The 26,339-nt window shown below is 38.4% G+C and overlaps 1 protein-coding gene across 2 annotated transcripts in view; it reads left to right on the top strand.

The window, feature by feature from the left end:
• Positions 1-840: 840 nt before the first annotated feature.
• Positions 841-26,339, top strand: part of SMC5 (structural maintenance of chromosomes 5) — a 42,808-nt gene continuing 17,309 nt past the window's right edge. For both annotated transcript variants that reach the window (XM_066181329.1, XM_066181331.1), the window contains exons 1-15: positions 841-956; positions 2,218-2,359; positions 3,460-3,512; positions 5,381-5,543; positions 6,744-6,878; positions 7,481-7,621; positions 13,057-13,218; positions 17,539-17,610; positions 18,331-18,586; positions 19,754-19,908; positions 22,414-22,527; positions 23,507-23,601; positions 23,805-23,937; positions 24,852-25,025; positions 25,158-25,327. In XM_066181329.1, coding sequence (XP_066037426.1) covers positions 844-956; positions 2,218-2,359; positions 3,460-3,512; positions 5,381-5,543; positions 6,744-6,878; positions 7,481-7,621; positions 13,057-13,218; positions 17,539-17,610; positions 18,331-18,586; positions 19,754-19,908; positions 22,414-22,527; positions 23,507-23,601; positions 23,805-23,937; positions 24,852-25,025; positions 25,158-25,327 — 2,078 coding nt within the window. In that variant the 5' untranslated portion in view covers positions 841-843. The remainder of the gene's footprint in view (positions 957-2,217; positions 2,360-3,459; positions 3,513-5,380; positions 5,544-6,743; positions 6,879-7,480; positions 7,622-13,056; positions 13,219-17,538; positions 17,611-18,330; positions 18,587-19,753; positions 19,909-22,413; positions 22,528-23,506; positions 23,602-23,804; positions 23,938-24,851; positions 25,026-25,157; positions 25,328-26,339) is intronic.

Here is a 26,339-nt window from a genome sequence, read left to right as displayed (position 1 = left end):
TTCTCCTGCCACACTCGGCAGTCTGGGCCACTCAGGAATTCTCCTGAGTGGAGGATTCTTGGCCTTGATTCGTGGCTACTGGGCTCACCCTTCAGTTTACCAGAAACACCCAGGAACTTGCTGCCAAACCAGCTCGTGTTTTCTGACAGGCAGTCTTGCAATGTAATTTACCTGAACAATTAGACTGTATCATGAAATCACAGAATTTTAAGTGTTGGAAGGGAGCTCTGGAGATGATCTATTCCAATCCGCTCTGCCAAGGAGGGTCACCTACAGCAAGTGACACAGGAATGTGTCTAGGTGGGGTCTGAATGCCTCCAGATAGGGAGACTTCACAACCTTCAAGGGAAGGCTGTTACAGTGCTCTGCCACCCTCAATGTAAAGAAATTCTTCTCACGCTGAGGAAGAACCTCCTGAGTTTTAGTTTATGGCCTTTGCTACTCGTCCTGTCGCAGGGCAAAACTGAAAACAGTCAAACACCATTCTCTTAGCAACTACCTTTGAGATAATTGTGTACATTAATGAGACTCCCTCTCAGTCTTCTCCAAGCGAAACACGCCCAACTGCTCATAACGTCGTAGACGTACGCAGGAAATGCAGCGGTGCACGGCACGCACGGGCAGCGGACGGCGGGGCTCGGCGCCGGCCCAACGCAAGGCGGTTGGCGCTGCGGCCGCCTCAGATCAGAACGGCCGCAACGCCCCGCCCCGCCAGCCAATGGGCGCCGGCGCCGCGCTCTCCGCGCCAATGAGAAGCTTCAGGGCGCCTCAGTCCCGCCCCCTCGGGCAAGGAGCCGGGGAGGGAGCGGCGGGCTGGGGGGGGGGGGGGGCCGGGGGAAGAACATGGCGGCGGCGCGGGAAAAGGGGAAAGGTTTCACGAAGGCTGTGAGGCATGGTGAGTCCAAGTCTCCCTTCGTTCTGGGCTCCATCGTCAGGATCTTCATGGAGAACTTTCTGTAAGTAAGCGGGGGGCGTTTCTTTTCCCTTGAGCGGCCGCGGCCTGCCCCTTCCTCCCCACCGCGGAGGGGCCGAAAGAAGCGGAGCGGAGTCGCGCGGGTCCTGGGGGTTGCGGGGGCTGGAGGAGGCAGTGAGGGAAACGATGTTCTCTGTAAGGTGGTATTCTTGCTCGGAGTGGGGAGCTGGGAGACACTGCTGTGTGGGTTACGGGTCCCAGGGATTGTCAGCGTAGTGTCGCTGCACTGGGGGCGCGTTCACCGATGGCGGCCAGCCTTCCCCGGAGGTGGTGGCTCCTGCCGGCCGTGCAGCCTCGGCGCGCTCTTTGTCTCTCAGGCAGTTGGCTGCCAAGCTGCGGAGCAGGGGAGAATGCAGAAGATGCTCTTAGGGCAGTGGAGATTGGCCTTGAGACCCATTAGGATGAAGTGTTCGTGGTCTTTGCACGTGTTTTTTCCAGCTGCTGTGTACTGCGAATAGCATTGTTTTTGGACGTATTGTGCTTACCAGCAGAAGTTGTTAGGCCTTTTATACAGCTTACAGCTCCGTGCCAGCCTTGAAAACCTTCACTAGTGTAGTGCATGGGTCACGTATTAGATGCTAATTGAATCTTCAGAGACAGCAGTTGAAATCCTCATTAAGGGTTCAGATACCTTTTCTTCCACAAGTTCGTCGTTTATAGTATTGTGTTGCCATTAACTGCTTTGTACTTCTCCTTTAGTGGTAGTGTTTGGCACAATGCAGGAATAGAACATCAAATGATTCTTTATAAGCTTGGGGTGTCAGCTTGATACGAGTTTTTATGGGTGGGTTTGGTCTCTTCCCATAGTTACTATTGCAGTAAGCATGCTGGCTGCACATGGTGAAAGATGTCTAATGCAGTTAGAGAAAAACAAACGCTAGAAATGGCTGATATGGTAACTCAAGAAATCAGCTTTCTGTCTTCTTTTTGATGCGTAAAATAAAATGATACCCTAGCAAGTTCAATTAAAAAGTTATCATATTGCTGGATTTCACTCCTCATAGTCACTGATCCTAAAGAAAGTTCTGGTGATTACTCTGGCTGTTAGGAATGTACTTCACGGTGTTTCACTGAAATGTTAGTTTTCACCCTTGAGACTTGCTTACAGAATGGTATTTCACGATTGCATTTAAATAAGGTAATTGTATCTGTTTAATAAAATCATGAAATGTTTCTAAGTGAGTTCCTCTGTTTTTAAAGGTAATAAAGTGTTTTAAAATTCAAAAATTTGCTGTGTTTTCCAGAACATACACTATCTGTGAAGTACATCCAGGGCCCAACCTGAATGTGGTCCTAGGTGCTAATGGCACTGGCAAGTCAAGCGTTGTTTGCGCCATCTGCCTGGGACTGGCTGGAAAACCTTCTTTCCTAGGGCGAGCTGATAAGGTAAATATGAGCTTTTGTGATTTTCATAATTAATCTGAATTTCATTCAGGGCGCTGTCTAGCAGACGATAGAGGGAAGGACTGTCTTCCGTGATTGGCTTTACTTTTGTAAAAAGTAAGGCTTCTGAATTGAAGAGTAACCTGGTCCAGAGACAAAGTGGAGTTGTATTAATTAACTACTTGCTGTCTTGTATAAAATATGAAATGGAAACACCTAAATTGTAGTACAATCTGAGTGGACTAGAGGTTTTATTTGAATATGGCTAAGCATCCCCAGTGGGGTAGGACAAGGCCACTTAATGGCCTAAACATTTGATAAGAAGTACCAACTAAAGGAGAAATAGAGAAAGTCTAAAATAAATTCCAAAATACATAGTACCTGTAGAAGTAATGTACTCGTAATGTGTCTTGAAAATTCAGCTAAAAGCATGGAGGCACCGATCTTTGATTTAAGTGCAATTTGGATTGCTGTACTCTTATTCTCAATTCTTACTTACATTGTAAGATACAATGCATTGGCACTGTAGTAGAAAGTTTTTATATTTTAAAATTTTAAAATTTTTGCACTTGCTTTCTTTGATATTCTCATTGGATGCAATATCGCTGAGTAGGTTTGGAGCGATGAATCTGGGTGCCTAAATGATTGCACACGTTCTCTTGTAGCTGCTCAGTCATAAGCAAATGTGAATATGGGAATTGACAATGTCAATACTGTGTGTTGGTATTTTTCTTTACTTTTGTGATTTATTCTCACACTATTAGAATTGGCAGTTCTGGTATAGCTATTTGGCACTGTCTTTTCAGTTGTCATTGTTCCCCCAATTCATGAGAACTTCTTCCTGACTGTGGATCTGCTGATTATAATTTGTTCAGTTTTGGAGGCTGAAGTTGCTCAGAAATTGTTAATTTGTGGAGGAGGGTCTAATGCTGCTGGTGGAGGATAGTAGTGACTTACTTTATTTTTCGTTAGTGCTTAATTTTGCTTTTAATTTTAAGTTTTCAATAAAATACACTGTTACAGCAGCTCCATTATACAAATGCATATTCTTGTAAGATAATACATTTTATTTTGCCATAACAACGTGTAAATTAATTTTGTAGATTGGTCTCTTTGTGAAGCAGGGATGCATGAAAGGCGTAGTGGAAATTGAACTGTAAGTAGTAAAACTATTTTCTCGTGCACTTATAATTGAATCATTTCCCCACACAGTCATTCACAAAGTTGTGAGAAAAAAATTCTGTGTTCAGAGGTCTGTCTTTAAGGTGGTGCTTTAATTTGTCTTTTTTTAATTCCCCCAGACTTCCCAACATGAAGTTTATATAATTATCACACAAGAAATAAGCAGTGGTGGCTAGTCTTGATCTCTCTTTCTGAAGCATTTCACCTTGTCTTGGTGTACAAAGAATGAATAGATAAAGATAGTTCTGTATGGTGTATTTTGCTTTTGATTACATTTAAGGTTCAGGTGATTTAAATTTCGTCGGTACTGCCATCACTACGTGGTGCTTGGAATTCTTTCTATTGAAAAAAAAGACAAAAATCTAAGTTTTAAAACAGATTGATCTGCCTTCACTTTTTTATACTGATACTGCCGATGGAGGAGCCCTGCCTACATTCTCACAGAATCACATACTGATAGAAAAGAAGTAAAAAACCCCAATCTGACTAATTCCATGTAATGCAGTCTTGTAGGTAAGCTGTTGCAAAACAGAGCAACAAGAAATCATTTGCATTGTAAAATTCCATTAGTGGCTTCTGCATAGGGCAATATTACGTGCTTCTTTTTTTGTGGATGCTATGACACAGGTGATTTTAATAAGCCTTAACCAGGTCTGTTTGTCTGAATGAAACAGAAAATAGAGATAGTCAACTGATTCATAGCCTGTGTTAGTTTGTATAACGATTTGCCATCCTGATCAGATTCTCTAAAAAGAAAATTTTGTTGAGGAAAAAAAATACCACAGCAGGCCTGGGAAAAAGTCCTGTCCATTTTTGTTATTGTGGGAGTGATCAAATAAGACCCTCTTTAGAGTGTGGCCGGGCAATACGTTCAGGAGATAGGCTGTATGGTGAGGTTGTTTTAACATAAATATATTCCGATGTTACTTGGAAGTCTGAAAAGAATTTTGCATTGTGTATAGACTTAATATTTCATGGCTCATTAGACCTAGCATGTCATGGCTGCAGTGTAGCTGAGTTCTTTTTCTGATTGGTCAAAAATATTTAAATACAACATCTAGAATGGGAGACCAATGATGCAGAAGATTGCTTTTTTTGACAAAAACTAAAAATTGAAGTTCTGTAGGTGTGTATTGCCTTTGTTGAATTTGGCCCCTGGAATGTAGCTAAACCCAAGTTATGATAGTAAAAGGATGCTAATTTAATGAAAGAAAGGAGCATGGCTTTGTAGGTCTCCTGAAGGAAGTCTCATGGCCAGACTAAATTTTTGAAAATAGATACTGAGCTAGAAAACGAAATCTAATGTCTCTTTAGTGGTTTTTAATAGCAGAAAATGAAAAAAAATTAGTATTTTTTGTGTTGTATGCTATTTTTTCTCTAATGGAATATATATACACATCTTACTGATGTCTTTTTGTACACTAGTACTTAAAGATGTGCTGCACCTCCATCACACCAATTTTAAAACTTACTTAATCTCACACAAATAGAGTTTCTTTCATAGAAATAGTTTCTTTTTCTTGTGAATCATTTCTTTCATAGGAACTGTTCACATTTATAACAACTTGTGTTTCATACATTCAGCATGAGCATCTCATTTATGTAAGTAACTTCTGAGTTAGGATTTAGAGGTATTCTTGATGTTTCCCTTGTGAGTTTAATTCATCGCTGAAGTACTGGTTGTTTTCTGAATCATGAAAATGAGAATGTGATCCTAATGTCAAGTTGATTTAGATTAAATATTTAGCTACCTACAAATTCTAACAATACTTTGACACTTGGTAACCTTTGAAAGTGTAACACTTCTCAGGTGTTCTGTAAACACTTCTTTCTATTAATCAGGTTTAATTCACCAGACAATATTATCATCACACGTGAGATTTATGTGGTGAGCAATTCATCAGTGTGGTTTATCAACAAAAAACCAGCAACCCTGAAAACAGTAGAAGAACAGATTGCAGCCTTGAACATCCAGATGGACAATTTGTGCCAGTTTCTTCCTCAGGTATGAATTAAATTTGAAAGACAGTGGGTGCAAATGGAGTATTGTGCTTTGAGAGGATTTTGTTGCTGGTTGGCTTTAGCAGCACTACAGCGAGTTCAGTGGAACAGCACGAAAAACAAGAGGGATGAGGCAGCCATGCTGGTGTGATGGTGAAAGAAAAAAGGAGCTGTGTGACCTTTAAAGCTCACTAATTGGACAGTTCTATACCTGTTGACTCTGAAAGGAAAGATGCTAGTGTTCCCTGTCTTGGTGTTCAAAGTAGCAACACTTGCTAATAGAGCCTTTCTGGTAACGTCAGCAGTTTGTTGAGCATAGGGCTTAAAGATGCATAGGATTGAATTATATAAGAGTAAAATCATCCTAATAGAAAATGAATCTTAAAGGAGAGAGAAGATAAAAGAATACTACTGGCAGTTCCCATATTTGAATGTGTGTTTGAGCAGGTCTGGATTCCTGTGGGGGTAGCTAAGTTGCCCCACACTGCAACTTAAAGTTGTGACAGATTCTTTCCCAGTTCATTTAGATCATCAGGAATAGTAGTAAAAGGAAACCTTATCAAAGCCTTGCCATGGGGTTATTGTCGAATTTAAGATGACATGCAGAAGAGCATTAAAGTTCAGAAAGCTAATGCTGCAGAAACAAAAATATGCCAGATGTTTGAGAGTTCATTTTCACTTACATACAGTATTTGTTCCAAACTTCAGCATACTCTGGTAACATACCTTTGCATTTAAAAGAACTTTTTCTCTTTAGTACATTAATGTCAGTTTAGTCAGTATTACAGTGTTGATACTTCCGGTTTATTTGTTCTCTCCCAGTGTATCAACCGCAAGCACACTTCTTGCATCAGTCTCAGTTTTGAGCTCTTCTTCTGCCTTCAACAGCAATACTTCCTAATAGCCTTGGTTGCCAGCTTTAATAATAACTTCTCTGTGGCTTAACTTTCAAGTTAGTAATAGTATTTATACTGCAGAAGATTTGTACTGCAAGGTTCCTTCAGCAGCCTGAGGACAAATGCTCTAGAAGGTTTGGTTGCTACTCCATGAGATGGTCATTAACTATGAGAGAGCTATTTAGCATAGAACTGTAAGTCATGTGTGATGCTCATGAGATGTATGTTTCAGTGTATTAATCCAGTGTTATTGTATTGCACTGTTCCAGCTCTTCCTGCATTTTTTATAGCTTTTTAAAATTTTGTAGGACAAAGTTGGAGAATTTACAAAACTGAGTAAGACTGAGTTGCTCGAAGCTACTGAAAAATCCATTGGTTCTCCAGAAATGTACCAGTTTCATTGTGAGCTGAAAAATTTCAGAGAAAAGGAAAGAGAACTGGAGGTAAATATGCTTTTTAAAGAGCAGTGAATGTAGGAAAAGTGTAATAAATTTTACCCTGACATGTTACAGAATCAGAAAGTGGTGGTTTTTTACAAAGGCTGTGGTAAGTTGATTTTACTAAATAATGCTCATCTTCTCTCAGGACTCATTCACTCTGACACTCACATGCTTGTAAGTACAAAGAGGTGTGCAAATGGCCCAGAGGAGGACCCCAAAGAGGAGGGGTGCCTGTTGTCAAGTGTTGCTTGCTTCTCTAGGATTTTTGACCAGCAACAACTTTCCTAGGCAGTCTTCTATAAAACATTGGCTTATGACCAAGAATGGTCCTTAGCGTTAGTGTTGCTTACTTCCTTGAAAACGAAGAGACAGACAAAAAGGAAAAGGACCAGTGTTCTGCGAGACATGTCTGTCCTTAGCCCTACAGGCCATTTTTTAATCCGTTTTTCTCCTGTTCTTGTCTTTTTGGATGGTTCCCCTCTAGTTACTGCTGTACTAAAATGTCTCCCCTAGTGTTAAATTTCTGCTTTAATGTACAGGTGAGATGTAGACTTATTTTCTGAGAACTGTTTAGATACTGTAAAACATGAAAATATATATTACAGAACTTGTGCAGAGAAAAAACCACCTCATTGGAGAAAATGAAACAGAGGGTTGAAAGGTACAAGCAAGATGTTGAAAGATACCATGAATGCAAACGCCATGTAGACTTAATAGAGATGCTTGAGAGGAAAAGGCCATGGGTGGTAAGTTTCATTTCCAGTGTTTTTCTCACCTAACCCATTTTCAGTAAGACTGTGAAATTATAAATAGGCCAAAAGTTGCTTTAGAAGAAGTGTGACTGGAGTAATTTGAATATCATTACAGTTGCTCAATGCAAACAGGCCAGGTCTTAAAATTCTGTTCTTGGTCTAACTGTGATGTTTGCTAACATACCTGGCTAAATAAGTTGTTTCAGAAGTAGCTCAGGTAGTTACTGCACACGTAAGAAAGCTAGCAGTACAGGCCAAGAGCAGTACTCCTTTTATTCTGTGCAGAGGCAACTGGTTTAAGCTCTAGCCAGCTCTGCTTGCTTCTTCAGCTGTAACTTCTTTTATGTTTTTTTGTAAATTATTTTTAGAGATTGGCTTCCTCTTAATTTATTAGTTGAGATTTAGTGTACATGACAGACATGTCAGTGAATTTAAGTGGCCAATCTCAAAAATATTAGCATTTGGACAGAAAAAATTTAAAACACGTTTGAAAAACCTAGGGTAAAGAGCAGATCATTTACTCAAATCAAAATAAGTCTTTCTGAGGAGCGCTTTAATACTAGCTTAGTTTAGTATTGAATGATCAGTCAGATTAAATTCTAAACAGTTCAAACTGATGGACATTTCAGTTTACTGAAACAGTATATTGTTTGTCTTGTTTGCAAACTTAATTATAATTGCATATAATTGTAGAGTTAATAAAATACAGATATAGAACTTTGAGAAAGCTTGATGTATTACTTATGAAGAATGCAAAAAACTTTTGCAATTTTGCATGTAACAAAGCCTGACATGTCTATGTAAAGAACATTATGGCCTTTGAATCTTGAGCAACTGGAAATCCGTTCAGTCCCTTCAAATCTTCTTGCTAACAGCAGAGGGATTTAGGAGTAGCAGCTGAAATGGATGGTGGTAGGTGTTAAGGAAGTAGGGTATACCTTCTGTGATGTCAGTACTTGCTGAATGGTGGGATTTTTTCTTACTACAAGTGTTAGCCTTGTGTTTCATAATTAATGTAGACTAATAGTGATTGTTTTCTGCTGTAAGATACTTGCTTATACAGAATTCTGAAGGCTTGCTGGACACTGGCAGAGGAAAACTAAGCTAATGATTTTATCTATCGATTAAGTTGCCTTCCATAAATTAGGGAGCATGGCTGTTAGTTGTGTTACTTAAGCAGGTTTAGTCAGACTTTGTCACACCTTCCACTGCTGTTGTCTAGACAGTTTGTATTGCTCAGTATGTTAAAGGCTTTTACTAGGTGCACTCAGTTGAATGTAACTTTTTGGCCACTGAATCCATAGAAACAACAGCATGCTTTGACACCTTGGTGGAGTTCTGATTGACAGTCCAGAATATTAGATTCAGGGAAAAGAGAAGAGAACTGGAGGTAAATATGCACTTTAGAGATGCCGAGAGCAGTGACTGTAGGGAAATTTATTAAAATTTTAACATGAGATCTTCCATGTATTTAATTTACATTTGAAATCAAAAGGCATTGACCTAATTGTTTCACTAGCTAGAGGATATCTGAACTGCGGGCTGTAAGAAAATTTCACATTCTGTTGCTGTTTTGTGATTTGTCAAACTGTGACAAAACTTTTGTTATTCTCTTACCTTGAAAAATACCAACCTCTTACTAAAAGAAGAATTGCATTGTTCTACAAGAGCATGGGATTTTTTTGGTTTTGTTTTGACCCAGTACTGTTTAGTCCTAAGAATAAATGGGTGCTTTTGTGTTTTAACATGGGGTTTACCAAAGTTGAGAATAGTACGGGAGTTTATTCTTTCATCTGTGGATGTTTCATCTACTCCATCCTCCCCAAAATGCAGATTTCAGCTTGAAGACTAAACACACCTACCTGTTCAATTCAGCTTTGTAACAAAGCAGAGTAGCTGCAGCTGAGCTTTTAAGCCAGCTGGAAGGCAGATGTATAAACACTGCATGATGATGTGAAATAGAGAAACAGGCAGCCTGGAAATATGATAACTCAAATATGACATTAGACTGTTTCTTAATCATAGAGCAAAAGAGGAAGTCTAGTGAGGGGCTTGTTCATGTTCTGATCACCGTTGAAGTGCATTTTAATTCTGAGGACTCTACTGCTTTTCACCTGAAGAACATCTTTTTGTCAAGCAATTTTTTCTAGACAGTGATATCTGCTTCTATACGTGGAGAATTATGCACCATTTTTTGCAAATGTCTATGTCTAATAAGTTCTTGAACATGCACTTTAAGTTCCATAGAATTCCACAGTTCCCAGAATCATGTAGTTTTAAAAATGTGTTTTGGTCAAGCCGTGTTCATTCTTCTCTTCCTCCTCTGACATTTCAATTAAGAAAAACATTGTTTTAAGATGCAAATATCTCTTGGGAAAGCTGAAATGCTTTGGAAGTTCTGCAGGTCTTTAGTGGAGTGCATAACTACAAGCATCCAAGTTACTTGTGTACAGATAAACAAGATCTCTGTATTTTGGTTAAGTCAGATTTTCTTAAAGTATTAGAAGGATCTGCTGTGTTAACATCAGGTCATGACAGTTCTGTGGAACTTGCCTGCACTTTGTCTGAGGAATCTGAAGTGTAATTGTATGTGTGTGCATTTACTTTGCCAATAATACCTGCAACATGCTTGCAAAATAAGGCTATAGAGCTTAGTAGTCGTCCAATAGTCAGTATTTTATCATATTCATCCATATTTGTCCATATTATTTGTTCATATTTGTCCGCATTTCTTATTCATTCATATTCTTTCATATTTGTATTTGTATATATAAAATATCCTAAATACTTTGTAGCATAAATCATATATTCTAGTATTCATTCAATCTTTCCACAGTCTGCACTACCAGGTATTCATGGGAAAAGCTGCAAAGGCCTTATGCAAAGGCCTACAGTAATGTATCTACAGAGGGTCTAAGTTTTGTCCTAGGAATTGTCAGCTAAACACCTGCTGGAACATTCTAGGGTTATGCGTGATGACCCTGATAACAGGATATGTGTTAATAAATGTAAAAAAAATTACTTCTTTTGATGTCTTTTAATGTCCCTAAATGGTTGCAGGTTAGGCAACTTAGAGTAATGAGACAATACTAAGCAGAGCAGTCATAACACACAAAATCATAATTTCAACTTCACAGATTCGTTATGCTGAAAAGGTATATAAAGAAACAAAACTGTATTTTTAACCAAGTAATGTCTGTTTCTTCTTGGGACGTAACTGTGGCTTCCAGCTGAGCTGGAATCTGAAACACAGGTTGAGTCATTCTGGACTGGGGCTGTAAAGTTGCAGGCTTCTCTTGTGTAAGTGGTGGATTTTTTGAAGACTGAGTTGAGGTGACTGTTTCAAAGGTGGTGTCCCAGTGTGTGGTGGTTGAGCACTGTTCCAGTGAATGAGATTTTTAGTCAAGATTGAATTAAGAACAGGGCTTAAATGAGTTGAAATCCTTGAAGCATTTTTTATATCAGATTGGGAAACTGGAGTTGGAGATACCCTTACAGGTGTTAAACAGTCTCGCTGATGTAACGGTCTTTTCCACCTTCCCTCCCACAGGGGGTATTCTGCAGGGGATAGCAGCATAGTCCATGTAGCGTGTCATGGGGTGTGAATACATGTGCTGTGAATGTAGCTCTCATCATATTGTTAAAATAAGGGGAGTCCCTTCCACAATCTTTAGCAGCTTTGCGCACTTCTTTAATTTCCCCATAGGTCATAGGCCATACCTGGGATTTCCTCCTCCCCTTCGGTGTCTTACAACAGTGAATTTTGACACCATCTGCCGCTCCCCTTCTTTGATTGCAGCTTTCCGAACCTTGTCCCAGGGTTCTTCTGGTGGCTCATTAGCATCTGGGGAGCTTAAATCCTCTTCAGAGGAAGAAGGGCAACTCAAGGCAACAGCATTTAGACTAGAACTGGAGTAGTTGTGCTTTTCTACTTTATTAATAAGGATTGTTTTGTTGCCAGAGGGTTTGGACAGGGGTGCCACCATTTTGTCAGACATAGAACAAGTTCAAAATGGTGGACATCCGGGGTGGAGTTCCAGAGGGGTGACTTAGGGTGAAGCTGAGGAGAGTGCTGTTGGAGGTGTGACCCATAGTTGAGGGTGTGGCTCCCGAGGGTTGGTTTGGACAGGAAGAGAAGGTTGTGGAGGCAGGAAGTAAAAGAGACAAGATGATGGGAGAGCAGCTTGACTCTTGAGCCAATTCTAACTCCCTCCTTCTTGTATCCCTGGGGTATTAGGCTCCAAAATGGCGTGGCCAGCACTATTTTGGTTCACTTTTGAGGGTCCACAAGGGGAAGGTTCCAGGGAAGGCTTTGGGCCAAGGGAGGCCGATGAACTGAGCAATCGACACTGTGCTTGCTGGTGAAGGGTTTCAAGGATAATACGAAAGATGGGCAGCGTGTGGGTAGCTCTGGGGTCCCTTTTAGTCGACAGATTGTATGATTTAACTCCCAGTGAGTCCCAAAATTCAGTGGTGCAAATTCCATCAACAGAGGTGTCCAGAAAATTTTTAGAGATCCACCTTGCCAACAGTCTCAATTCTTTCTTTAAAAATTTTTTATCATCTCACCAGGGGTGAGATCTGGCTGGCCCTGTGTCTCTGCCAGGCTGTTGCCCACTATGAACCCTTCATAGTCATGGAACGTATTGTTCTCTTATGTTTCTTTGTTTGGGGGCGCTGGGGAGAGATTCCCCTTATTTTCATTCCTTCCTTCTTTAATGTTTTTTCTCTCCAGAGTGTATAACACACACAAAAAAAATCCCTAATAATGACTCCTTCAGCTTAAACAACTACAAAATTCCCACCTTCTAGAAGTGGAGCTTCTTGGTCACTATACTGCTTACCCTCTCTTTTATCTCATGAATGTATCTTTAGTTAAACTTGCTGTATAGCAACGACTTTGGTGTTTGTGGTGTGTGGTGGAGTTTTTGTTTCCTGAAAGTGTGTTCCACTCTGTCCCCTTGGTTTACTTCAACAGTGGTTGTGTCTTGTTACTTGCTCTGGTGATCTGTCCAGCTCCTTTTCCTTCCGAAATTGTCTGTGGTTATTTGCTCTTCAGCTTTTAGACTCTTGCCTAAGTAGTCTCAAACTGTGAACAGAGAGGGGCTAAGCAGATTTTTCCACTATCCCAGATGGACATAAGGATAAGGTAATTGCAGACAAAGGATTGTTTTTTCTACTACTTGGATTGCATATTATTTAAGAAGTATTAATAATGCGTCTTTGGTCACTTGGGGCTGAATGATGACTACAAATCCTCATCATTGGAACTAGTAACAGTATTACTTACATAGTTGCTCTAATACGAGTTTCCGAAAGAGATTTTTTTTCCTAAAACTCATGTGCAGTTAAATAAAACGTTTGGACAGTATAAAACACTGGAGTAGAATACAGCAGTTTTTTACTGTTTTACTTTCAACTCCTCCAAGGAATATGAAAATTTTCGTGAACAGCATGAAGAAGTGAAACAAAACCGAAACCAAGTTAAGAAAGAACTGAAGTGTCTGAAAGAAATGCAGGCCCCATGGACAAAGAAAGTCCAGGAAGCTGAAGAAAATTTAAAGAATCTGGATATGAAAACCAGAGATAATGTAGGTATTGAAGTTCTGTCTAACATAGGTAATATTTCAGGTGTTCTTTGTTCAGCTTTTTAAAATGTAAAGTAATAACTTTTTTTTTTCTAGTGTGTCCTAATGATGTTTCAGCAGAAATTTTCCTGGAGCACCTGTGTCCTTGGTTTTCAGAGCTTTCTTTGTGTCTGTTCATGGAATACATTCCTTAGCAAACCTGTAGTTGCAATTTTTCAGTCTGCTCTCAGTTTCATAAAGGCAAATCTTAAAATTTGTCTTCATTGTATGTTAAAAATCTTCTGGGATATACTGTTAATAGTTTTCCCCAAGTTAAGTGCTTCCATTGAATTAGATGTCTGTTTTCATCTGTTCTGTACTTTGGGTTTGTGGATGCTTGAGGTTAATTACAACTTTACTGGCCTAAATGCATTCCTCTAATATTGAACATAATTCTGTAAATATGACATGATTTTTCAATTAGACAGTAATCTTCCATCAGTTGTGAGTATTTTAATACATAAGGGGATTTAATGGTAAACCTACCTATATGTTGCAGTTTACAAAAGTTTTTTGAGCAGCTACTCTTCCTGGGTTTATGGAAAAATACTATTTCCATATGAAAAATAGGAGTACTGTAATTCCCTGCAGGATTTTAACTATTATTTACTAATCAGACTGCAGAAGTCATTGTGTGTGTAAGCTGCACAAATTTGCAGTGCATAACCAAAGTTAAATGATGACATGAAAATATTTGTTTGCTGCAGTGAGTTGTTTTTGAAGGTAGGTCACCCACTCAGAGGAGTTGATGTGGATATGTGTGACACTTGTAGAGGACTGCTGCCTTGAAGCATCTTGTAGAATGAGGGTCTGAAACTTCAGTGGCGTTTAATGCACTGTGAGCTAATAAACTAGTCACATGTGCTTCCTCTAAAAAAAAAAAAAGCCAATTCACACCTTTGCCCCAAACAAACAACAATCCAAACCCAAACCAGAAAGGCCAGACAAAAAACTCCTACAATATTGTTGTTTCTGTTCTGATAAACACTACACCAACAATATGAAGTTCTTAAGGGCGTCATAATTGTAAGAAAGTTCTTTGGTAAAAGTATTTGTTTTGTGTCCTACGGTATGGCAAGAGTTTATTATGCTGTTAGGCAAAATACCTGGATGATCCCAAATGTTGCAGTCTTACTGAAGTCACCTTTTTTTGGTGTGGTTAGGCTTTTTGTTTTGAAGTTTTTTGTTGTTTAAGGGTAAGTGTGTTTTCTTAGAGGAAAGTAAACGTCTGGAAGCTTAAAATTAATATTTATAATGCAACAATGCGTTCATGCTTGTGAATTGCTTAACTTTGTTTTCACTGCTTGGTCTTATCCTGTTAGGTTTTACTCATGTATCAAATGACTGGTTTTTGTCAAACTGGGCGGAATTCTACTTAACCATTGGTACCACTGTTCTTGGAAATATTGGGCTGTATTCATGTGAGAGTAATCTTTTTTTAAAGCTTGTACTTCATTTCTGTGAGAAACCTAGGACAGTGATCATTTTAGTTTTAACTTGCAGGGAGCTTGCTTAGCATAGGTACTTCCTACAAAACAGTGGAAGAAAACCTGAGAGCATGTACAGGATGGCTCATTTATACTCTTGAATCAGCATATTTTTCTTTTTAATCTAAACTTGTTGAGTAAAGCTTTTGTAAACCGTATATTCGAAATGTTAGCCATATGCTGAAGTGTCACTTAATTTATGTCTGGAAACTGGATTAGGTGATTTGTTCTACAGTATCCCTGTAGCCAAAAATACAGGAAGATATAAAGAAGATAAATTTGAAATAAATAATTTGTAGAAGACTTACTGAGGTACTCTAATATGGCTTTGCAATAATGAGTTACGATTTTGCCTCTTATTTATAACTGATACTATTCAGTATATATGAGACTTCCAAACCTGTTTTTTCTGATGTTAAATGATATATCCAAGTCTAATTTGAATAACTATTATTTTGTCTTGAACTCAGAGTCCAGAATTGCAGGAAAAGATGTAAGGGAATATATTATATATGTGGTTATGGCATGAACTGTTTGTAAGATACCAGGCAAGTTAACAAGATCTGAGAGGTGTATTGCTGCTTTTTGAACTTTCATGACAGTAACTTTTTTTCAGGTGCTGAAATTGATTTCCCTCACACATACTTTCAAAGTTGGGCTATTGAAATGTCCATGGAAAGGAGAATCAGTGCTGGTTGCACTGTCAGAAGATGGTTTTGACATAATGTGAATGTGCAAGGCTTAAGTAGCTTAAAATGGCTTAAGCTGCTTTGTCTGCATTAGTTCCTCACTTTTTCATAGGCTGCTTGAATTTTTTGTAACTTACAAAAAATTCTATCTTTGTACAAATGCAAGCATTTTGTGAGAATTTCAGAGGTAAATATTCTGTAAGCCAGAAGGAGTTGATTAGTTTCAATTTGGCATTAAGGGAAAGCAGTTTAGTCTTTTAAGTCTGCTCTGTTCTGGACACACAGACCTGTAGGGAATATAATTCTCTTCAGACCCTTTGCTCTAGGCTTATATCCATTATAGAAAAACTTAAATTCTGACTGCTTCTTGACATTTTTCACTTGACATGAGGATATATATGTGAGACCAGAAATAGCCACCTCCTAATTTTGTCTTTCTTGAACTTTGTTGGCAAAAAAAGCCCAGTATGGAGTTGTAGTTTTGTCTGAAAGGAGCTGAACAGCAAAGAAATTAGTAGAGTAAGTCTTGGAATCATATTAATTAATATATCCAGGTGTTACGTGAATTTTTCTCCTGTCCCTTTGTTTTAAAACCCTTTCAATTTCTAGATTAAAAAATTTTAGTAACACTTGATGTTTTGAGTGGTATCAATGTAGAATGTGGAAAAAAAGAAATTGACTCGTTTTGTAGTAAAAGTCTGATGAAGTGGTGTACTTTCAGAACAGTTTCTTCAGGCGCTTTAAAGGCGTTTAAACAGAGTTAACTATGCAATGCAATTTTTTAGCAATATTTAATAGTGTAAAGAAATCTTTTGTGGTTGTGCAATGAAAATCATAAAGATAATTCTAGTTGTTCATCTGTTCTGTAGGTAGGTCTGTATATAAATATATTACTGAAAATATAATGATAAATGAAAAACAGAATTCCAGTTTCCTACTTGTGTCCTAATTTTGAGAGCCTTCAGAATTGTTTTGTGAACATTGTGCATCAGTTTCCTGGGAGAGAGCTTTCTATTCAGACTGCCTCCCTGAACTCTTTGGAAAGAGCATCATAGAATCAGTACCTCATAGCAGTCAACTGCAAGACCCAGATGTATTTTTTCTGTGTGGGCCTTATGCAAACCTCCTGCACAAGTCTTAAATTTTTTGTGCTTTTTTTAAGGTTGTGGTAGGGAAAAAAATCTGCATAGTTTTATTTACTCCATTTTTGATGCATCTTAATGTTTTCAGTATGACTCTTTGTAGGAAGACGTTTCTTCTGGTGAGAGTGCAGTGTTTGTTTCCACGTCTGCACTGGAATTTACTGGAAATGCTTCCATCCTTCTGCCGTGTTCCAGTATTCTCTTTGCAGTGCTTCAGCCTTGATGATTCAGGGAAGGAGGAATTCAGTTTTCAGAGAAAGGATTGTGTACTTCCCCTGTGTTCACTACTCAGCTGTGTTGAGTGCCTGGGCAACTTGACCTAATAAAACATGCTCTGAGAAGGGGTGGGACTGAAGAAATTCCTTCCAGCCTATATTATTGTTCCACTCTGTAGAATCTGAGGATAGAGAAGGAGCAGAGACATGGATGCCTAGACGTGAGCCAACAAGTTGTCAAGCTCACTTGTGTAGGATCTAGCTCAAGCACAATGCATTTCAGAGGTAGGATGGCTGGGACAAAACCTGTTTTGGCCATCCTGTGCCTAGGAGCTTAAGCCTTGCTCTCTCTTTAGTATCACCTTTTTTGCAAAGTTGGTTTGGAGAAAGAGGCAAGAACATTTTATAATTGTAGGCATCTGAATGTAACATTTGTATTGAAATAAGGATGGAGGTATTTTAGTTTCAGATTAGGAACTTCCTCTATATGTCATGCCTGAATTTGCAGACATATAGGTGAACGGTTGTGAACAGTACAGTACGTATGCACTTATACAAGTCTTCACAAATTGCTGAAATTATACATGTTACAGATACAGTTAAGAATAAGAAATGGGTGAGTATGACTTTGTCAGTAATAAAATGCCAAATAAACACTTTCAAATATACAAGAAGTTATTCAAAATCTGACTGCTTTTTACGAATATAGCTGAATTTATGTCTGTAAACTTAAATACCTTGCTGTATGCAGACTGCTGAAATCAGAAATATTTCCCAGAAATGTAAAGAGAAACAAGATGCTTTGGAGATGAAAGATAAACAGGTAAGAATCTTGTTATCTGACTTGTTGTTTGGTTTTGGGTTTTTTGTCTGCTCTTCTGTTAGCAGAGTGGCAAATTTCTATGAAGATACTGCAAGTGCTTGCACTCTTTACTCAGTCCAGTACACAATGTATCTTTAGAACTCTCAAACAGGAATTACTAAGAGAGAGGTGTATACTGCATAATATCAGTTGCCTAATAGAATAGACGGCATGTGTGTATATATTGATAGACAGAGCATGCCGTTTACCTGAGAGGCTGGGGTTATTGCTTCTAAGGATATACATCCTGCATCTTGTAAAAGAAACATCCTTGCAAGGATATGAAACAGTCTCTAAGCACTTGGTCAAGAAATGTATGAGGATGCAGAGTCAAAACTTGAAAGTTTTGTTTGGGCAGTAGATTTTACTTAATTATAGACTGGACTTCAGATGAATTAAGCAACTGTTACGCAATTTATTAACCTTTAAGATTCTGCTTTAGTGAAAATGAAGGAGCTTAAAAATTGATTTTTAGTCTTGGTTGTACTTTTGCTTATGTTCTTCAACTGACATAGTGTAGTTGGAACTGTTTCACAGTGCTGTTGGAACTGTAACAGACTGTTGGGATTTGGGTGCATGGTTGTGTTAGCATTTAATAGCAGTTGCACAGGTATCCTAGGTATTTGTTGTAGGTTCTGGATACCAAACTCATTTCTTGTTGGAAATCCTTAAAATTTATAGATCGAAGAAATTAATCAAGCATTCAGAATGAAAAAAGATGAAGAAACAAACAGGCAGAAGAAAATACACCAAACTCAAAAAATAATAGAGGAGTGGCAGAATGAGCTGGATACAATGGCAGTCTGTGAGAATCTTCAGCCACAAATTGATGCTGTTAATACTGAGCTGAAAAAACTACAAGAAGAAAGGGCAAATATTGATAACGATGTCAGTGATCTAAGAGCAGAAAAAAACAACCAAGAGCGGGAAGAGAAAAGTAAGTTACTTATTAAGAGATTTTTTTCTGTCAATTTATTTTACTATTTTAATGCATCTACTTGTCCTGCTGTAGTGAAATAATTCAAGGTGTTTACTTCAAGCCTTATAGTTGGCTTACATGTATAGCAGTCTTCTTTCTTGTTACCAGTTTTATTAGAATTAGAACCAAAATCGAAACAAGAGGATTCAAAAGTAACGATTGACTTTAAAACTATCCTTTAAAGAATCAGTATTTCTGATCTCTGGGTGAGGACACTCCTTTGGCAGTTTGGAAGTTTGGGGGATTTATTTGTTAAAAAGGAAGGTTTGTAGTTAGCAAGTTGTGTAAAACAATCCCAAACCTGATGGAGAAGGCAGTTGACTTTGAAGAGGCAGTATTTTAGCTTCTTCATATATTATTTGCAGTATATTAGCTGCTGATGCTGCATTTGTCCTTAGATGAACTTCAGCTAACCTTAATTCCAGAGTTTCTTTATGTTAGTCTGGGATTTGCAATTAATCCTTTCTGAGAAATGAAATGAAATGAAATGAAGAAATTGAAACTTGACAGGTGGTGAGGGTATACGTATTCCTCAGTGAATGTTGCTCATTTGCACATACCTGTCTGGCATTAAAATTGCCATTGAATCCAAGAAGAAACTGTGGTAAGAGTCCAAGTGACCTGGTGGAGGAGACACTGTATATTTTATCTTGAACAGCACAAAATTCTCAGGTTTTGATCTCTGTTTCTTCTGAATAGCAGATGCTTTCTTGCACAGTCTGTTGTCACTTTTTTTTGTTTTTGCCAGCATGAAATAACACAGATATTTCTCATTAATAGTCCTACTGTCTCTTTCCTCTGGGGATGTTTTTGTTTATAAATCCGAAGGTAGAACAGGTTTTGAAAAAACATACTTTTAGGGCAAAATACCTATATTTTTACTGTGCTTCATGTATTCTCTTATTCTTTGGCTAAGTTTTTAATTCTGTTTTAGATTCTAAGTTTTAATGCTTCTCAAGATTTCTTCATAAGTAGCACCATTTCAGTTATGGAAAGAGAAACTTAGTTCTCGTCATTTACTAACAACCTTAGTTTTGGAGGAGGGTAGTCAGTAGATACCACAAAATGCTGGTTATAATGTGTGATTGCTGTGGACTCTGTCTAAGAAACTACCTTAAATTACAGGAATAACTGGTCGCCTTGGACAACTTAATAATATAATGCATATGAAGGAAGAGAACCTTAAAATGAGATTCCAAGACACACACTCTGCTCTTATGTGGCTAAGAAACAACAAAGACAAGTTTAAAAAAAACACTTGTGAACCCATGATGCTTGAAGTAAGATTTACTTGCATACCATTCTTTTAATGATTAGATTATTAATGTCTCGCTAGGCTTCAAGAATGACTGGAAGACTTCTAAGACACATCTTGGAATGTCCTGCCAAGTACCTACATTATGTTCATAATTAGAATTCCATAGACAATGTAGTAATTGAGTAAGATGGGATGGCTCCTTTACTCCATAAGAAGAAGCCTGTTGCAGGTTTCCTCTAAGATGCAACCAGTTATTATCTTACTGCTTAAGACTTAAGTAGTTCTTAGTTGCTGCTTAAAATAGTAGTGGTAGTTGCCAATTGAGTATCTCCCTTTGCAGCACAACCTGCTCAGCTGTGGTTACTTCTCTCTGTGATCTTCGAGTAGGTTTTTTTGGTTTGCTCTACCCGGCCATCTAGAGACACAGAAATCTATTGCCAGTTTTGCATTGTGTTTTGTTTTGCTTTGATAGCTATCTAGGAACAGCAGGATTAAATTTTCAAAGAGATGATTACTTCTTTTGGTGCATTTGTCCTCTTGCAATATATGCTCCATGTAATTTGAAGAGGATGAAGATCTCCAGTTGCACTTCTTTTCAGAATTTCAAACGTACTTAATAAAGTATTGCTACAGTTTAAATTAATATATTAGAATATTTATGTACTAATTCTTACACTTTGTACGTGAACTAGGACTGCTCAAAATTACTTTTGTTTTAAATAGAATCCCAAGTATTTCTTGTTATTACCAGAGCTTTGAATTCCACCTGAAAGACCACATCAAGATAATTTTATAATGCTTCAATAAGGATATCTTTAGTTAAGGCCTGATTAACCTTTGTAGCATCAGTTGATGTGTAGATTTGTTTTCTGTGTTGAGGTGTAACCCCAGCCATCAGTCAAGCCCCAGGCAGCTGCTCACCCACTGCCCCATTACAGAATTGGGTAGAGAATCAGGAGAGTAAAACTCATGGGGTGAGATAAAGCAAATTTAATAGGGAAAGCAAAAGCCATGCACATGAGGAAAACAAAACAAGGAATTAAGTCACTGTTTCCCAAGGGCGGACAGGTGTTCAGCCATCTCCAGGAGAGCAGGGCCCCATCACGTGCAACAGTGACTTGGTGTCCTGGTTTTGGCCAAGGACAGGGTTAAACTTTTGTAATGCTTGAGAGGATGTGAAGGGGTGTAGCCAGACCCCAATTTGTTCAATATCACCTCACCTCCTTGCTAGGAGTGGAAGAAAGGGGGCTTTTGCTTTTGAGAATGGCATCCCTTTCAGATTGGGAGAAGTCGTGGTGGGGAGGAGTATTTGTTGGGGCCTTTCAGTGTAAATTGTTAGTCTTACACCTTCTATTATTAGAATTTCTGCGGTTACTGTTGCTTTCTCATCTTATTGCTGTTTCCAGTAAATTATTCTTATGTCAACCCATGGTTTTCACCTTATTTGCCTCTAGTTCTTATCTCCATCCTGCTGGAACAGGAAGCAAGGAGGGGACCTCAGGACTGAGGAGTGGCATGGTTTTAGTGGGCCTTCTAAGTTGAAGAATACCGTTCCTAAACTATGACATTTGGGAGGCCATCACTCCAAATCTACCCCCTTCCTTTTCCTTCCCCTCACGTTATATGCTGAGCGTAATGATCTGGGGTGTCTCTTTGGATTTCTTTGGTCTGTTTGTCTCACCTGTTCTGGCTCTGTTTTCTCCCAGTCTCCCATGCACCCATACCTTACCACTGTGGCAGCACCAAGAGTAGAAAAGGCCTTGACTCTGTGTAACCTCTGCTCAGAAATAACAATCATCTTGGTATTATCAACCCTCTGTTCAGCAGAAATCCAAAATACATCCCCACACTAGCCACTATGGAGAAAATTACATGATACTTTGGTATCATGTAAATTAGTCCTGTGTACTTAAAAATTTCAGCTTTCAAATTGCTGTTAACCTTTGGCCAATTTAAGTTTAATAAATTGTGTAGTTCTGTGTAATTTTGCCTTTGTGTGTAATGTATAGTGACATAATGTTTAATTACTAGTGAAAGTTAACTGGAAAACATGAACATCAACGTTTCATTCAGATTTGGAATGCTTCATTTTAAGTACATGGGGGTTTTTCTTAGGAATTCAAAGACACCTCAGCTTGAGGAGTGTGATGTTTTCTGTTGCTAAAAGAAAAACCCTTACTACTAGTGCTGGCGCAGAGCTATTAGACACAAGATGGAGGTGGTTGCAATTGTAAGATCAGGATGGAGCAGAAGAGAGAGAAGGTGGTATGGTGAGAGATGGTGGTAACTTCGGGAGTGCTGAAAAAGGATATGGATGACTAAAAATAAAGCACAGTGATCTGTGACTTACCATAGGTTTCCTCCCAAGAGAACTGGTTGCAAAAAGGGCAGGAAATACATTTTTAAAGACATAATTCTTGTTTTCATTAAATGTAGGTGTGGATATCATCTTGACGATTTAAAATGTTTTTTGGGGGTGATATGTTGAATTGTATTAAATCACTTGCTCATTACCTTTCTTTATTAGATCAATGTGAAAGACAGTAGACATGCAAAATACATTGAAAATCACATTTCGGCCAATGACATGAGGGCTTTCGTTTTTGAGTGTCAAGAAGATATGGAAACATTTCTGGTGGAGGCAAGTTGGCACCAATTTTAAAACTTTATTAAGTCCTGAAGTAGGAGTCCTGAACATGGGAATCTGCCAAGTAAATCTGTATGACAACGATAGATATCTATACCATAACAAATAGATAATGCAAAGTATTCAGAGGTTTTCTTTAGAATTAAGGTTTTCCTAAAGCTTAGACTAACTGGAGGGATGCAGGAATATTAAGAAAATGTGGTTTTTTAGATTGTCTTCCTTGGAAAGGCAATAGTCACCTAAGTAGAAAATACTGTGTACAAGAAAATGGTTAAAGTGGAGATCTACAAATTTATTACCAAAATTTTCTATTGCCCTTTGACCAAAGAGGCAGGAAGCATCTTCTGTGACATGCAGTGGTCCAAGCAGCAAATCAACCTTATATTTTCATAATACTGCTGTCTCCTGAATCAGTGAGATGATTATTCCCTTCGAAAGTTAGGCAGATGATGCAGGAGGAGAAAAAAAAACCAGAAGATAGGGTATTAAGCTGTCACAACATTTCCCAACCACAGTCAACACAACAGTGTATTTAGTGACAAATTGTCCTGCAATTTTTGAAGGCTCATCTGCTCTTCATGGAAGCTAATCACTTTTTTATACCTGAGCAGCAGTGGTGGTATCTCAGGTTCTGGGGGCTTATCTTGCTTGTGTGATTGTGCAACTCAGTTAAAGCCTGCTTTAACCAGCTCAACTGATCTTTCTTTATATAATTAGCTCTTTAGGCTCAGCACCTGGTCTGGATTTCTTTTTATTGCTTTTATTTTGTCTAGCACATAGTGTTTTCAGAGACGTTAATAGAGTTTGCTTTTAGAGAAGTTGGTTATTTCTGAGCCAGAGTGAATTTGTGAGTTCTTCCAGAGGTCATCAGTTAAAAATAATTCTGACTCTGTGAATCAATAATTAGTATTTTGCTTGCATGTGATGAATTTTTCTGGTCTTTGCCTAATAATCTAATAAAATCTAAATATAGGTGCGTGATCATCAGAAACTAAGAGTGAATGCTGTATGTGCACCTGCTGAATCATGTGCTGAAAATTTACCTTCAAGACCTATTGAAGAATTACAGTATGTATCAGATTGTATCAGGGAAATGGTTTTAAATGCAGTAGGTTTGTTTTGTTGCTATATATTAGAATTTTTTATGCAAATCAAATTATCACCAGTTCAGTTCTGGGTTAATGGGACTTCTTTCTGACCCTTTAGTAAATTCAGCTTGCCTACTTGCTGAATTTGATTTGTGATGCTTGCTTTTTTTATCTCTTCTTCAGCCGATTCGGATTTTTTTCGTATTTACGAGAGTTATTTGATGCTCCTCTTCCTGTGATGAGTTACCTTTGTTACCAGTACCGTGTTCATGATGTTCCTGTTGGAACAGAGAAGACCAGAGACATGATTGAAAGGGTAAGGTATATGAAGAAGCACAAACACACCTCTGGTGTGGAGTCTTATTTCGGAAATTATTTGGTGAATAAAGGTAGAAAACACAAAAAATTGCTTTAACAATTTCATTTATCCTTTTATTTAACCTGTATGTTAGCCCATAATGAACTGTTCCCACAAGACATTTTAAAACATTTGATCAAGCTAATTATTCACTAAACCTGGATGACAGAATATAGCTGATGCAGCATATATAAACATAACATTTTTAGTCAAATGTTCCTTACCCTATGATGCTGTGGGAAGGCTGACATGAAACAGAGACTGGACAGAGCTAGAGGATAAAGTAGGTATTTATTGAAAGGCATCACCTATGGAGGCTTTTTGCTGTTTCTGGTTTACTGGACATTTTTTCTCTTTATGTATCTTGAGTTATGGTAAATGCTCGGTTATTTATAGTATCCTTTTTGACATGAATCATTTAAAACCAGCAGCTTCTTTTTTCCTGCATATACATTTGCTTGACTAATACATTACAGCTCACTTTGTGATTTCATCTATTAATTCTTGAGTACTCTGTGTCTGTTACAGAGGATACATGTTACATATCTGAAGCAAATGCAATCCACGTTCACTATGCAGTACAAATGCTACCAGTTTTTTGTTGGTGTCTATAATATTTTAACAATCAGTCCTGTTTAATTAGTTATGGTAATATACTCCAGCAGTAACTCAACAGTTCTTTCCTGACCAGTCTGAATTTAAAGTATAATGCTGCATTAAACTTACCATCTTTTTGCAAAGGTTGTTAATAAGTAGGTCTGGCATAAGCTGGAGTATTTTTACTGTGTTTATCAGTCACATTTATTCTTTGTTCTGAAAGGTATTGCCTTAAGTAATGGTTTGTCAGATTAATATTTTTCTGTATTTCTTAGGTAATACAGGAAACCAATCTAAGGCAAATGTATACAGCAGAAGAAAGATACATTATTAAAGTATCTTCTTACACAAAACAAAACCTCTCTAGTAACACCTGCTTGAGGGAAGCACAGTATCTCACTAGTTCAGTGGATATGGATGAAAGAGGACAGTTGGAAAACCAGCGACAGGTAAAATGTATTTCTGTAACCATGTATGTTGTCTACTACCACCCGTTTTATCCTGCCTTAAGCAGAGCCTACTTGCATATGTTAGTGTGGTGTGCAGTATGAATGCTAGTGGTGCATGTGCTTTTATTTCAGGACATCAGTAATACGTTAAAGTCAGTGGATGCACGTTTGACTGCACTGTTCGACAGACAGAAACTTCTGGAACAAAAGGACAATAAGCTCAGGCAAGAAAAGAAGGAGCTTTTAGAGAGAGGAAACCGAAGGAGGCAGTTGGAATCAAAAATTGGTGTGAAGTATGATAGGTAGGAAACAAGCTATATTATCTATGAAAATATGTATGATATCTATGTTATCACTGTAAAAAGATATTTTTGATTTCTCTTACCGCAGTGTGCTTTTACCCTTAAAAAGTAACCGGTAGTTGAGCATCAGATACAGGTGATAATCAAGACAAGGAACGTGTTTAGATATTACTACAGTATCTGAAACAATATGTACCAGTGTTCCAGATGATTTTCTGTAACAAAATAATAGGATTCCAGTTAAATATCACTGCATGTATTTACTCAAATATTAGGTTATTGTTCTGACTTTGTAGCACATATATAGATAATACCATAAGGTGCATAAATGGTACTAAGCATGTCAGGGACTGAGTAAGTCCCCAATTGTCCGTCATACTATTCAGTACATATCTTTTATTTCTCTGGGCCTCTGCAATTATTTTTTCTGTTACCCTTTGTCATAAGGAAGAATCTGGGCATGGTTCAACAGGTTTTCTTTTAAGCATACACTCCCAGAAGGCAGTGTAGATCACACTAACATCCTGGCTGGAACTTTCTTGTTTCAGCTTAGGAGCACTGTCTACCGATTTTTCTACTGTGCTCCTCACAAGAGAACTTTGTTCCCTCCTGTCAGTGGTTTCCATGGTGAAATGATACAGGGCTGTTGTTATTAGTCTCTTGTCTATGGGGAACAAACGAAAAACCCTTATCTTGGGCTGTAGAGTGTGTGCTATAGCCCCTGACCATCTTGATTGCTAAGTTTTTACCAAGTTGTTGAGGTTTGGCACAGTGGTCCAAACTTTGTGCAGTGCTGAACAGAGAGGAAAAGTCACTAATCCTGACTGTGCTTCAATTCATGCAGCCAAGGACTGTGTTTGCTGCCAGGGTCCACTGCTTGCTTATGCGCAGCTCACTGTCCACTAATACCTCAAGTCCTTCCCTGCAGAGCTTTGCTGCAGCCAGTCTGTCCTGGGCTTGTATCACTGCCAGACCCACTGTCTTCCCAGGACAGGACTCTGCATGTGTCTGT

This window comes from Chamaea fasciata, unplaced genomic scaffold, assembly GCF_029207755.1.
Source record: "Chamaea fasciata isolate MVZ Bird 193981 ecotype frontalis unplaced genomic scaffold, bChaFas1.0.hap1 SCAF_4, whole genome shotgun sequence".
In the NCBI taxonomy this organism is placed as follows: Eukaryota; Metazoa; Chordata; class Aves; order Passeriformes; family Sylviidae; genus Chamaea; species Chamaea fasciata.
Note: the sequence above shows the minus strand (reverse complement) of the source record. Positions and strands in the feature narration are given on the sequence as shown.